Source organism: Heteronotia binoei, chromosome 4 (assembly GCF_032191835.1).
Source record: "Heteronotia binoei isolate CCM8104 ecotype False Entrance Well chromosome 4, APGP_CSIRO_Hbin_v1, whole genome shotgun sequence".
NCBI lineage: Eukaryota > Metazoa > Chordata > Lepidosauria > Squamata > Gekkonidae > Heteronotia > Heteronotia binoei.
This window is the reverse complement of record NC_083226.1, coordinates 141,815,020-141,829,934: the sequence shown is the minus strand read 5'-3', so window position 1 is coordinate 141,829,934 and position 14,915 is coordinate 141,815,020. Positions and strand designations below refer to the sequence as shown.

At 44.7% G+C, this 14,915-nt stretch overlaps 1 protein-coding gene across 4 annotated transcripts in view; it reads right to left on the bottom strand.

Moving 5' to 3' along the window:
• Positions 1-14,915, bottom strand: part of ADAMTS6 (ADAM metallopeptidase with thrombospondin type 1 motif 6) — a 231,690-nt gene that overhangs the window by 27,212 nt on the left and 189,563 nt on the right. For 3 of the 4 annotated variants that reach the window (XM_060235915.1, XM_060235912.1, XM_060235916.1), the window contains 2 exons: positions 10,211-10,374; positions 4,716-4,854 (listed from right to left, as the gene is read on the bottom strand). In XM_060235915.1, the coding sequence (XP_060091898.1) occupies positions 4,716-4,854; positions 10,211-10,374 (303 nt within the window). The remainder of the gene's footprint in view (positions 1-4,715; positions 4,855-10,210; positions 10,375-14,915) is intronic. The other variant, XM_060235914.1, reaches the window with a different exon arrangement.

The following is a 14,915-nucleotide window of genomic DNA, read 5'->3' as shown; positions in this document are numbered from 1 at the left end:
GCTCTGCTATCAAAGGGAGGAGCTATGATTCCCAAGAGTGAGGATTGGCCCACTCCTGGGACCACTGGAGAAGGAAAGAGACTGTTAGTTTTAACTGACGGTTTCTACTTAGCTCAAAATAGGATATATTTAATAAAGCCAGTGAGACTGTTGGCTCTCAGTGCAAAGAATTGTGAAGCCATACAAGATAGACAACCCAGATGTCATCCAGCTAGCCAAAACATATGTTGATCTAGTTAAATATAAACTATTTTATAAAGCCTTGTATTATTGGATTTACTTTATGGTACCATAATGGTAGTTGCCTAAATCTATTTCAAGCTATTACTGTCCCATTGAAATACTATTGTAAAGTTTACATTAAACAAAAATGTTAAAATAAACAACAAAATAATACTACAGACAGTATTTTAAGTAACAGTTAGTGACCCCAAACCAGAAATGAAGTTTTTATTCAATTCTATCGTAATCTCTATTCCACTAAAAATCCTTCGACAGATGACATCATTGATTATCTCAACTCACACCCTGATATCAAGAAAATTGAGGAGCAACATCGCTCAATTATGGAACAACCAACTGAACCTCAAGAAGTTTTATAAAAAAAATTGAACATCTACTTGCTCCACCACTCACCAAAGCTTGCAACGAAATACTCTTTGAAGGCAAACTACCACCATCCTGGAACTTGGTCTCGATAATTGTTTTACCCAAACAAGGCAAAGACTTAACTAACCCATCCTCCTACAGACCAATCTCCCTTTTAAATCAAGACTACAAGATTTTCACTGCAATAATTACCAAGAGACTAAACTCTTTTGTTACACAATATATTCATCCTGATCAAGTGGGTTTTATGCTGGGAAGAGACTTAACAACCAATATACGGTACATAAAACCATAAATATTATTTCTAGTAGTAATATCAAACAAATGGAGGAACTTCTGTCCTTAGATGTGGAGAAGGCCTTTGATTCTCTTGAGACATTGTACCTAGTGAAGCTTCTCCATCACATGAATTTTGGTGAGAATTTCTTGAGAACTATCAAAACTATATATTCTGCACTTTCAGCACAAATCCACATAAATGGCCTAACATCAGAATCATTCAAGCTGCATCGGGGAACCAGACAAGGCTGCCCACTATCTCTAGTCCTTTTTGCTCTGGCTTTGGAACCGTTGGCATCGGCAATAAGCAATGACTCTGAGATTCACGGAGTAGAACTTGGCTCCTGCACATTCCAAATTAGTTTATTTGCAGACAATATGCTGTTATATTTAACAAATCCTAAAACATCACTGAAGAATCTGGAAATTACCCTCAAACGTTTTAGCAATATCTCGGGTTTATGTAACCAGAAATATAGGAGTACAGCAGAATGCTGCATGCATGCTTCTGGCACTTGTAGAATCCCCACAGTTTATAGTTAAAAGAGTGGTCTCCTTCCCTCAAGTAACATATGATTACCTTCTCACAAACTCCTGGCATCCAATGCAATATTTTTGGTGTGAACAAATCTGTACCTGAAAATCTATTGAAACTGGCTTTTCTAGATATATAAATACTATGCATCTTATTAAATGATTAATAATGCAATCCTAAAGTGAGTGAGGTGAACTGGCACAGGAAGCTGAGTGACCCTTACACCAGCATAAGGGCATTATGTTAGCACAGGATACTAGCATTACTGTATTGCTGTTGCACTGGCACAGCTGTACCACAGCTGTGTGCCAGCGTAGCTCTGGGGCAGTCCCCTACACCAGTGTCCATGTCGGCATTCTGGGGGACGTGGCTGTATTTAGGCAACTCCTGAAGTGCTTTCAGTACGGGAACGACCCCCCTCCCAACAGGTGCAAAGTTGCACCATCAAGAATAGCAGCATAGCCCCTTTGCTGCAGTGGCCCAGGTATGGCGGAGGATTGCTCTGTATGTCTGAGCATGTGACCTTTCTTAAGGAACCTGTAAAACATTGTTAAACATCCATTTACATCACCTTGGAAAATAGCCAGATGGTTAGGAATACAACTTGTAAATCTTCAGATAGATGGGATGGATTCTAATGAAAGACATACAGTGTCTTCGTAATTGGTGACATGCAACTAACAGAAAACACTAGTGGATGAGTAGAGTTTAGCTGCGTTTTCATTAATATTTCAATTTTCATAATCTGCATTTCTAAATCTAAACTTCATTGGAGACCAAATCCTATGAAGAAAGGTTGAAGGAGCTGGGCATGTCTAACCTAGAGAGGAGGCAGCTGAGAGGTGATATGATCACCATCTTCAAGAACTTGAAGGGCTGTAATATAGAGGATGATGTGGAATTGTTTTCTGTGGCCCCAGAAGGTAGAACCAGAACCAATGGGTTTAAATTAAATCAAAGGCGTTTCCAGCTCAACATTAGGAAGAACTTCCTGACAGAGTGGTTCCTCAGTGGAACAGGCTTCCTCAGGAGGTGGTGGGCTCTTCTTCCTTGGAGGTTTTTAAACAGAGGCTAGATGGCCATCTGACAGCAATGAAGATCCTGTGACTATTGGGGGAGGTATTTGTGAGTTTCCTGCATTGTGCAGGGGGTTGGACTAGATGACCCTGGAGGTCCCTTCCAACTCTATGATTCTAATGTTTAATGTCCAGGTTAAATGAAAGAGTGCCTTTGCCCATATACTTTCCTTCTCCAATTTTTACTCTATGGAGATACACTTTCAGATACACATTTGACTTCTAATGATAACTTTTTTGCTGCTGAGGGACTCACACAATTACAAAATTATAATTATGAAAAAATGAGCCCTTTGCAGCAAAGATTAAGGCATTACTTGAACACTCCCCCATCAGAGAAAGAACTGATTGATACATTCAGAAGTATGCTGGGGTATCACGAGTGAACAGGAATTAATTAATTATTAAGCACCATGGAAAACCAGAAGCTGCTTATTGAATAAAGCAGCTTCCCATTCTCTGTGGTGCTTAATTTCTTTTTATTAACTCATGGGTTCCTCAGCATACTTGAATGTATTCTTAATGTTTGTTTTTTTCTGAAAAGTGGAGGGAGGCTTTTACTGTATTTCTCTTCATTGGAAACTGTGCTCATTAAAATGTGTGCACATCAGTTTTTAAAAATTCTTTTATGAGTGTGATAAAACATGCCCCTTTGTCTACCATGAGCAAAATGGGTAATTTGACCAGCTGGTCCAGGAATTCACATCTCCAATGCCCCCCCCACACACCCCGCCGCCTGGCTGGAATATGATCACCATGAAAGGCTTCTAGACAGATGAATGCTACCCTATATCTTTTTGTCTCTTTAATCTTCCTCAGATTAAGCAGCCCATGATTTTCCTGGGCACATATTTCAAATTACTATGGACTCTGGGAAGGCCCTGAGAATTTTGCTCCTTGCTGTAATTAAAAAATGAGGAGTGGGGACAATGGAGGGCTGCAAGCCTGGCACGCAGTGTGACAAGCTAGGAATTGCCAAAAGCTCTATGGTAAAAAACCACAATTTCTAGTGCTTCTTAAAGTGCCATAATGTCATGCTGTGCATGAGTTGATGATTTATTTATTTATTTAAAAAACCTCCCACTGCCTAAAGGAGTAGCAACCAGAAGAGAGGGGTTGCTGGCAGCCAGTATCCTACCATAGCAGGAGAACTGGTGACTCTGCTTTGTATCTTGGCACTGATGAGCCAAATTTTTACATAACTTTAGGAGAACAATGATCTCTCCATCCACAACAAGAAAAGGCTTAACTGTAAAAAAAAAAATCTAATAAGTACAAAGCAAACAAAAAACCAAAATAAACACAATCCTTTCTTCCCAAATCTAAAATTTAGTGCTATATGATACTGGATTAAAAAGTAAGCAGAATAATTTTAGAAGCCCAGATTGTTTCCATATTTTGAGCTGTTTCTCTATGGATTATTAATCAGCATGTCATTTATCTGTAATGTCAATTTCTATATGTTCAGTAAACAGGATTTCTTATAGTGGGTCTTTGTTTACCTCTTCCTCTGAATTTTGCTGTAGTTTGTCTTATAAAAGCTGGCTGACCCCTAACCTTGGAGAGCACTAAAGTATGTTGGCAACATTTAATTTCCAGAAAGATGCTGACCTCATAACACTTGTACCTTCTAATTAATATATCAGTAATGGTACTGCCATTGAAAGAAGCCTGTTGATTCAGACAGAGATCAAGAATGGTGGCTCTTATGAGCAGAAGAATCAGAAACACTATGCACTGTGAGAAAAGGAACCTAAAAAGAAATTATACATGGCAACCCACTACTTTTCCAGCATGGCTAATAAGTAATTATATCAGAAGATGTAATGCAATAGGCTGCACAGTAAAATATATATCAGGAAGTTCTTAGCATGTTGCATTTCGGTTTTGGTGGTGATCTTGAGGTGTCATAACACATCTGAATTACTGGCATCTAATATTTCCCTCATAAATCTTATCAAAAACATTTTTCAGGAAAGCTCACACAACTAATCAAATACACTTTCCTTGACAATATTCTGAACAGATAACCACAGTACCAAAATGCAGTGCATATATTTAATGACCATAATTACATTACATTACAAGGTTTAGAGTGTAGGAGTGAATGAGTACACAGAAACTCCAAGAATACCTGAAAGGGCGTTTAAAGTTACTTTTAAACCCAACTAAAATATGTTGCCTTAATCTTTCACCTTTGTTGGGAAACATATTACCTTCAGCACAAGTAGCAGAACATTCTGACCAAGGCAGGTGATTCCATGCAAAACCAGCTTCATTGTCACCACTGCCAGTGCGAGAGATGGGAACATTGAATTTATACCTTATCCCCAGGTTCTGTTCCTGTAGTAAAATCTGCAGTTGAAAATAACTGGTTATACCATTAAAACACTTGGAAAGAACACGATGAGCTTTAAAGAACGGCTGCATGTTACTATAACTTTGCTTCTAGGAAACAGTTTTATAAAGTAATGCAGATGTTTTCTAGAGAGCAAATACCTCAGTCCTTCCCAATGACTGAATAGACTGCACTTTTCAAGTGGTGCACTAAGCGAAGTCCTTGCAACTGAAGAAAGGTGATTCTTGTTGTTATGTCTTGAAACATAAGCTAAGGTACCGCATGGCGATCACTACAGAGGCGACCCAGGCAAACCCACGGGTCCCCGGATGTAGCTCGCTATTTGCCCCGCCCATCAAGATCTGTGGCAGGAAGTTTGACTGGCCAGGATTGGACTGGTCAGACTGGGGGGCAGTTCCGGGAAATGTATATAAGCAGGACCCGGCCCGCGTGTTCGATCTCTTGTAATGTACCACCGAATAAAGTATGTTGCCTTCGAACCGTCTCGTCACCCAGTACATTACAGTGGCGACGAAGGTGGGATTCTAGCCAGGTAACTCCCGAAAAGGGACTTCGTGGAGCTGGCCGGAGACGAAGAAGGCACACCGTCTAGGGAGACGGAAGCACCCGCCGCAGCAGCCACCATGGCTAACCCGGGCGGAGCAATGGGTCGTCTCTAAGAATTCAACCCCGCTAAACCGGAGAGATGGGAGACCTACACGGAGCGGGTCGATTGCTACCTTTGAGCAAACATGATAACAGACGACAGCCGTAAGAGGGACGTGCTCCTGAGCATCTGTGGCGAAGCCACATTTGAGATCACCAAGGGTCTCATGGCCCCCACAAGGATCACGGAGAAGACGTACGAGGAGATAGTCCAACTCCTTACTGGGCACTTCTTGCCTCAGCCCTCAATCATCGCCCGCCGATTCCTCTTCCATAAGAGGGGCCAAGAGGCGGGAGAGACAGCAGCCAAATACCTGGCCGCTCTCCGCCAAATCGCAGGAAACTGTAGCTTCGACAAGCTAGAGGAGGCCCTGAGGGACTGTTTTGCCTGGGGCCTGAGGGATGAAAGATTACAGCAAAAGCTCTTTGCAAAGGAAGAGCTCACCCTACAGGGCACCAGTGTTCGAGAGAGCCACAAAAGCTTTCCACAACCCGCGGGCAGAAGCCGTCTACCAGGAGGAGATGGCGCCAAGCCACTCAGAAAAGGAGGAGACGCACCAGCTACGCCGCCAACCAGGGATGGGACCGAGAGCAACCCAGAGGCCATGAGCAACGGAGAAACCAACCATCACCAAGTGCGCAAGCTGCGGGGACCCGCACGAGCGTCGGGACTGCCCCTATTGCAACGTGGACTGCAGGAACTGCGGGAAAATGGGCCACATTGCGCGGGCTTGCCAGGCCAAGGCCGCCCGCAGACGCCAGTCCACCAACCAAGACTTGACCGAGGACTACTCGACCGCCTCGACCAGCCTGCAGGTAATCAACTTGCCCAGCAATACCCCCGACAAGGTCAAGGTATCGATCAGGATCGAGGGCAGCCCCTGCCTGATGGAACTGGACTCAGGCTCCTCCATCACCATAATTTAGGAGGAGTCCCTAAGAAAACTGTGCCCACGTGGCCGGCCCAGGCTGCGCCCGGCTGGTTTCATACTACGGGACTTCCAAAAGAACTCCGTACAGATCCTGGGATGGGCCACAGTGAGGGTGGAGTTTAAAAGCTTTAGGGGGAAGCTGGATATACTGGTGGTCAAACGCCAGCTCACCACACTGCTGGGCCTGGCCTGGTTTCAACCGTTGGGAATTCAGATCGTGAGGGTGAAGCAGCTGGGAACGCAGGGGTTTGAGCATGTGTGCAGGGAATTTCTGGAGGTGTTTGATGGGGCCCTAGGGTGCTACAAGGGTCCTCCCATATCCTTACCCCTTGACCCCCACGTGCAGCTGATACGGCTAAAGGCCAGGCGGGTCCCGTTCGCTCTGAATCCCAAAATTGAAGCAGAGCTGGACTGCCTCATAGCCCAGGGAGTGCTAGAACCGGTTTCCTACGCCATGTGGGAAACCCCGATAGTAACCCTGGTGAAGCCAAATGGGGACGTGCACATATGCGCCGATTACAAGTGCACCATAAACAAGGCACTACAAGATAACCCCTACCCTGTCCCAGTAGTCAGTCATGTTTTGGCAGCACTAGCGGGGTCAAAAATTTTTGGGAAGCTGGACTTGGCCCAGGCATAACAGCAGCTCCCAGTGGACGCCGAGACAGCGGAAGCCCAGACCATAGTGACCCACAGGGGAGTTTTTAGGGTGCAGCAGTTGCAATTTGGGGTGAGTGTGGCTCCGGGGGTCTTTCAGAGCCTGATGGATTCTCTCCTCAAAGGAATCCCCGGGGTGCAACCATTTTTCGATGACGTTCTGATCGCCACACCAAACGAGGAGGAGTTCCGCAACCGTCTGCGAGAGGTACTCCGCAGATTCCCGGTGGCCGTACTGAAAGTCAAGCAGGAAACGTGTTCCCTTGGGGTGCCGAGGGCGGAGTTCTTGGGGTTTGCGTTGGATGCTGCAGGGATCCACCCGACGGCCGACAAAACCAAGGCCATAGTGGATGCCCTGGCCCCCACTTGCAAGGCGGAGCTACAAAGTTTCTTGGGGTTATTAAATTTTTATCACTCATTTTTGCCCCACAAGCAGCCATAGCAGAACCCCTCCACAGGCTCTTAGATAAAAATGCCCCGTGGGTCTGGGGAAAGAAGCAGGCAGCCGCTTTTCAGGCGGTCAAGGAGCTCCTCATATCCAATAACGTGCTCCACCATTTTGATGAAGCCCTGCCGATGGTCTTAGCATATGATGCGTCACCATACGGGGTGGGCGCTGTCCTGGGTCACCAACTCCCAGACGGGAGGGAGGTCCTGATAGCATATTACTCCAGGACCCTGACCCCCGTAGAGCGCAACTATGCCCAGATTGATAAGGAGGCCTTGGCAATCGTGGCGGGGGTGCATAAATTTAATGACTACTTGTACGGCAGACGTTTTACGATCACCACAGACCACAAGCCTGGGACTCCTCACCCCAGATTGCCAGACGCCACAGATTCTGTCACAGCGCGTCCTGTGGTGGAATCTATTCTTGAACATTTATTCGTATGCCCTGATCCACCGCCCGGGCAAGGCGATGGGTCACGCGCTTGCCCTCAGTCGCCAGGCCGCTGCCCTCCATGGACCCGGCCCCGGCCCCAGCCCACCATGTGATGCTCATTGAAATGCTACCGGAGAGACCCCTCCATGCCGCCGAGATAGCGGAGGCCACGGGGCGGGACAAAATACTCGCGCGGGTTCTCGACTGGGTGGGGAAAGGATGGCCCGAGGGAAAACAGGCCGAAGAATTCAGGGCATTCACAACACGCAGGGAAGAACTGTCCACGCACAAGGGGTGTCTTCTCTGGGGAAGCAGGGTGGTAGTCCCCCCCCCCATTGTGGAAACAAGTGCTGGAAGCCCTTCACGAAACTCATCCGGGGATTGTACAGATGAAGGCCCTAGCACGCAGTTAAGTATGGTGGCCAGGGATGGATGAGGAGATCGAGGAGTGGGTTCAAAGTTGCTAAGCCTGCCAGGAGTCCCGGCCCGAACCGCCCAGTGCCCCTGTCCACCGTTGGGAAGCCCATAGGAGGCCGTGGTCTAGGTTACATATTGACTTTGCAGGGCCATTTCAGGGCCAAACATTCTTCATTCTGGTGGACGCTTACACCAAGTGGTTGGAAGTTATCCCCACAGCCTCCACCTCAACGGTGGCGGCGGTCCGAGCGTTGCACAGGGTCCTTTGCACACACGAGATTCCTGACACCATCATCTCGGATAATGGGACAGCGTTCACCTCCCGGGAATTCCGAAAGTTCTTGCAGAGATACCTAATAAAACATATAAGGTCCGCCCGCTTCCATCCAGCCACCAACAACCAAGGAGAGCGGATGGTACGCACCACAAAAGAGGCCCTGGGACGCATAGTACAGGGGGACTGGGACCACCGCCTGGCCGCCTTCTTATTTGACAATAGAATCATCCCCAACCCAGTCACAGGGGTGAGCCCAGCCGAGTTGTTAATGGGAAGGAAGCTGATCACAAGGCTAGACCGGTTGCATCCTCACCAGGCCACTGACCTCCGCAGCTCTCCTGAGATCAGGGAAGCGGCTAGGGGGTTCTTTCCGGGGGATCCGGTGTACGCAAGGAACTACGCAAGCGGCCCAGAGTGGGTAGCGGGTCGGGTGCTGCACGTGACTGGGTCCCGCCACTACGACGTATCAACAGAAGGGGGCCAAATCCTGCGGAGGCATATAGATCAGATGCGCTGCCGCACCTTGCCGGAAGAGTCAGCTGTAGTACGGAACGAGGATGAACCAACAGCCGCATTCACACTGAGAGCTACCCCGTCCCTGCCGACCGCTCCGACCGATCGGGCAGAAGAGCAGCACCAGGCCGGGGGTGACCCCCCAGGAGTAGGGGCACCAGACGGGCAACAGGCGGCGGACAGCCATAGGCCCCGGCCGCCCCGGTGACCACTCCTGCTTCACAAGCAACTCCAAGGAGGTCAACCAGGGAACGCAAGGCCCCCACTTACTTGCAGGACTATGTGTCGTGAACTAGGGGGGGAGGAATGTTATGTCTTGAAACATAAGCTAAGGTACCGCATGGCGATCGCTACAGAGGCGACCCAGGCAAACCCACAGGTCCCTGGATGTAGCTCGCTATTCGCCCCGCCCATCAAGATCTGTGGCGGGAAGTTTGACTGGCCAGGATTGGACTGGTCAGACTTGGGGGGCAGTTCCGGGAAATGTATATAAGCAGGACCCAGCCCGTGTGTTTGCTCTCTTGTAATGTACCACCGAATAAAGTATGTTGCCTTCGAACCGTCTTGTCACCCAGTACATTACACTTGTGAAAATCTCCATGCTGCAAATATTTATATAAAGTTTCCCTCATTTTTGAATCTGTTTGCTATGGTTGCACTCTGTTAATGTATGTTTTATATTGCTGGTAATAAATTTTTGATTGTAATAAATGATTGATTGACTGCTATGTTGCAGGAGAACTGCTGTTTGAGAAATACTTTCAACTCCAATCCATGCATGGAACTAATTGCACAGGGATTCCCCCCCCCCCCATCCTACCTAAAATAGAGTCTGTACAGCTTGGAAGAGGGGTCAAAGAAAGACCAAAATCATGCTGCATGTAGGATAACATGTGTGCCTGACGAAGGCCAAAACTCACAATCAAGGAAGTGGACTGACATTTCTAAATGGGCTTTTAAAAAAACTTTCAACACTAGCATGCCAGACAAGAATTCACATTTTTGAAAAGGCAGTTGAATTACTTTACCATGACTATGAGATTTTCTGAGATTGGACCTAAAGCTTCCAAAGATTCTGGTTCATCTGCTGGTCTCTTGTAATGGAAAGCTGTTCCAGCAACATCAAATTTTCTAGGCCAGTCAATAGTCCAGGCACCATTAATATAATAGTCATCCTCTTCTGATTTTAAAGCTTTAAAAAAAGTACAAAATGCTTAAACATATGAAGCAGCAAATATGTATAAGGAGAGATAATGTCAATGAATCACAAGTTGACAGCAGCATGTATTCCAACTTTTAAAGTATATCCCCATTTGCCTTTTATAGAGAGATATCCTCTGCAAAGATTACAGATCTCAGTGAGCTAGACTCAAGCCTCTAGTGAGCAAATGAAAGGCACTTCATATACAGAAAGGAAAGGAAAGGTTCCCCGTGCAAGCACCAATTGTTTCCGACTCTGGGGTGACATTATTTTCACAACGTTTTCACGGCAGACTTTTTTACAGGGTGGCTTGCCATTGCCTTCCCCAGTCTTTTACACATTCCCCCCCAGCAAGCTGGGTACTCATTTTACTGACCTCAGAAGGATGGAAGGCTGAGTCAACCTTGGGCCAGTTACCAGAATCCAGCTTCCACTGGAATCGAACTCAAGTCGTGAGCAGAGAGTTCAGACCACAGTACTGCTGCTTTACCACTCTGCACCACAGGGCCTCTTCATACACAGAAGACGGAGGTAATTTCTGACAATTTCCCCTTCCTGTTGCAGCACCCTGTTATATGTCCTCTTTTGCAGCCTGGGCTGCGGGAGCTGCCCTGGCTGCCGGTTGTGTACCGTGTTCGCTATAAGGTGCTGGTTATTACCTTTAAAGCCCTATATGGCCGAGGACCTGCCGACCTTAGGGACCGCCTCTCCCCATATGTTCCCCAGAGAGCACTGAGATCTAGTTCCCAAAACCTTTTAAAAATCCCTGGGCCAAGAGAGGATAGATTGAAAATAACGAGGGAGCAAGCCTTCTCAGCTATGGCCCCCCGATGGTGGAATCAACTTCCAGAGGTGGTGCAAGGCCTGCGGGACCTGAATCAGTTCCGCAGGGCTTGCAAAACCACCCTCTTTCAGCTCGCTTTCAAGATAGAACCCGGCTAAATTGATTTCTAGCCATCTAGCCATCTCATATATGACTGTGAATTGTAGCACCTTAACTATTAACATTTAACAGCTGTTTTATCCAATTTTAACCAAATTTACAACGGTAACTTAATTGTATTTTAATTGTATTTTAATTTGTCTTTTGTATTGTTTGTATTTTATTGAAATCATGGTTGTCTGTGAGCTGCCCTGAGCCTGCCTTTGGCGGGGGAGGGCGGAATACAAAAATAAATTTACTTACTTACTTACTTTTGTTCCCAGGAGTCCTTCAACACCAGGGCTGGATCTACATATTTTTTGAGTGGGGGCAAAACCAAAAATTGGTGCCCCCACTCAAAAAAGGAGGGGACCTACAGGCAATCTGACAGACCTTCTGTTGTTTAAAGGGGAAGGGGAAGCCTCGGCAGGGCTGGCCTATTTTGCAGCGCAACACCAGAGAAGGGGTTTAAAGTTTAAATCCCCTTCTCTGGAGTCATGCAGCAGTGGCGCCCGATCCCTCCACTCTATCCTATGGGTCCATAGGAAAGAATGGAGTACATTCTATCCTAAGGGCCCATAGGAAAGATTGGACTCTATTCTTTCTTATGTGCCCATAGAATAGAAAGAGGGTTCAGGCCACTGCTGCATAATGACGCTAGAGAAGGGGATTTAAATTTTAAACTCATTCTCTGGTGTCACACTGCAGAGATGGCCTGATCCCTCCATTCTATCCTATGGACCCATATGAAAGAATGGGCCAATAGGATAAGATGAAGGGGGGGGAGATCCTCTCCCTGCAAAGCCCCCACCGCCTGGGTGCCTCTTGAAAGATTCTGAGAGGTGGGGAGGGGGAGATCCTCTTCTTGCTGGGGTGCAAAGGCAGGGAGAAAACCCCCACCGGAGCTGCTTTTGCCACTTGCAGAGAGGCAGCAAAAGCAGGGGATCTGACTCCCTTCTCTATATAAACACTTCACTGGGTGTTTAATTGGGGAGGGGAAGCCATGGGGCTTCTTTTGCTGCCTCTCTGCCTTAAGGAGAGGCAGCAAAAGCAGGGGATCTAACTTCCTTCCCCATTTAAACACCTGGAGGGGTGTTTAAATGGGGAGGGGAAGCCACTGGGTTGCTTTTGCCTTTGTGGCAAAAGTAGCTGATCTTTCTCTCCCCTTTCTCTCCCCTTCCACTGAGGGTGTGTGTGTGCCCAATTTGGCACCCCCACCTTGGTGGTGACCTGGGCAAAACACCCCTTCTGTCCCCAACCCCAGATTTGGCAATGTTCTATCCTCAAGAGCAGCACTGAGGGTGGTGGGCAGGAGGCTGAAATATGAAAGGGGATGTAACAAAGATCTGTTCTGTGAGCAGAACCCCATTTGCAGTTCACTGGATTCACCGCAGTGTATGCAGTGCAAAATAAATTCATACCAGGACAAAATATAGTACCCCAGGACTTCCCTTAACTATGGCTCAAAGATTATTAAGACCACAAAAATGATATAGTGCAGAGTGGAACCAGTTTGCCTAATGCTCTAATTTTATGGTTACCATCTGAAGATATTTGTATTTCAGACAAGCTCCAATTTTGGTAAACAGAATTTAAATTTGAATATCTATCTATGTCTGTCTGTCTTTATATATATAATTTTTAAGAAGACACTGTAACTCTAAATCTGAGTGGCTCAGAATTGTTTGCATCTCTCAGTGGCTTTGATTTTGGTAAGCATCAAATATAAAATCTCAAACTGTCTGCCTATAAATTACTACATACAATTTCATGTATTCTTTCCAATGTCATTTCATGTTAGCTATTAAATACAATCAAACATTAAATAATACTAATATGCCAGTAATTTAAAATACTGTCATATAAACATGAATACCAATGCATGTCAAATATGAAATAATACAGAGCATTAAATAACATCTTGTTTAACTGTTAAATATTAAATACTGAAATTTTATACCACTGGATTGAACTATAGATACAAAATGTTCAGAGTCTATTTAACAAAACTGTAATTAGTCAGAGAATGCTAAACATTCAAATCACAAGAGCAGGATTTTTAAAAATAAATTTATTTTAGCTCTACTTTCTAGCATGGTTCCAATTTAAAAAAATGAGCAGAAAAGTAGCCACTCCATCTTTAAGTGCACATACACACACAGGAGAAATGAGATACAGATGGATACTTCCAGAGGGTTTAAGTTTTGAATACAAAGGAAAGAGATTCACAATTACAAGCACTCAGGAAATGACAAAATTCTTGGGGGATCATAAGGAATTTGGAGGAACAGATTAAGAATAAAAAACCATTATGGATTACAAATTAATATTTTGGAATGTAAATGGACTAAATTCATCACAAAAAAGAAGGGCAACCTTTCATTGGATTGGGAAACAAAAATGTAATATAATCTGACTGCAAGAAGTACATATTAAGCAAATGGATTATAAATTTTTATGGAACAAACAACTTGGTATGGAATTTTGTTCATTGGCCAAGGAGAAAAAAAAGGGGTGTTGTTTTTTATATTAAACAAGAATTGGACCCAAAATTGATTTTTAAAGACGATAATGGCAGATACATTGCGGTGGAAGTGACGTTGAATTACAAAAGAACTTTGTTATTGGGAGTGTATGCCCCAAATGGAGCAAAAGACTTTTTCTTTAAAGACATTATGCAACAATTAGACCAAGTGGTGTATGAGCAAATTATGATAATGGGAGACTTTAATGGAACAGTTAAAAATATTTTTGGACAGGTCTGGGAAAAAAAATAATGAAGGGAAACTACCAAAGTCATTTTTTGATTTGGTAAAACAAGAGAGTTTGGAAGATATTTGGAGGGAATTTAACCCCAAAGAACGTGACTATACTTTCTTTTCAGGAAGGCATAATTCTTTCTCGAGGATTGATATGTTATGGATTACAAAAGATCTTGGACTATTAACAAAGAAAATAGAGATACTTCCTAAAATAGGGGCAGACCACAATCCAATAATGTGGTCTGCAAAATCAGCGAAAAAGACCCTAAGATGACGGATAAATGAAGATTTGCTACAGAAGCAGGAGGAAGTGGTGCCTCTGGAAAAGGAGACTAAATTCTTCTTTCAAATAAATGAAAAAGAGAACACAATTTCAAATTGTGTGGGATGCCTTTAAAACGGTAATGAGGGGCATTTAAATTACATTGAATAATAAAGATAAAAGAGCCAAAAATAAGCAAATGATGGACATTCAGAAAGAAATTGGAAAAAAGGAGAAGAAGTTTAAAAAGCGACCTGGGAAAAAGAAAATTATAAGGGAGATTACAATATTACAAAGCCAACTGAGATATATGTTGAATAAAGAAGTAGAATGGAACTTTAAAAGACTTCAACAGAAATCTTTTGAAGGAGCGAATAAACCTGGAAAATACTCGGCTTGGCAAATTAAAAAAAGGGAGAATAAAGTCATTAATAAAATTGTATTGGGAGGAAAGGACATTGTTGATCAGGAAAGAACTAAAAGAGAATTTTATAAATACTATGCCAAGCTATTTAAAAGTCAAAAGGTGGATAGAAAAAAAATTGATGCGTATCTACAGAAAATTAAGGTAAATCCCTTAACAGAA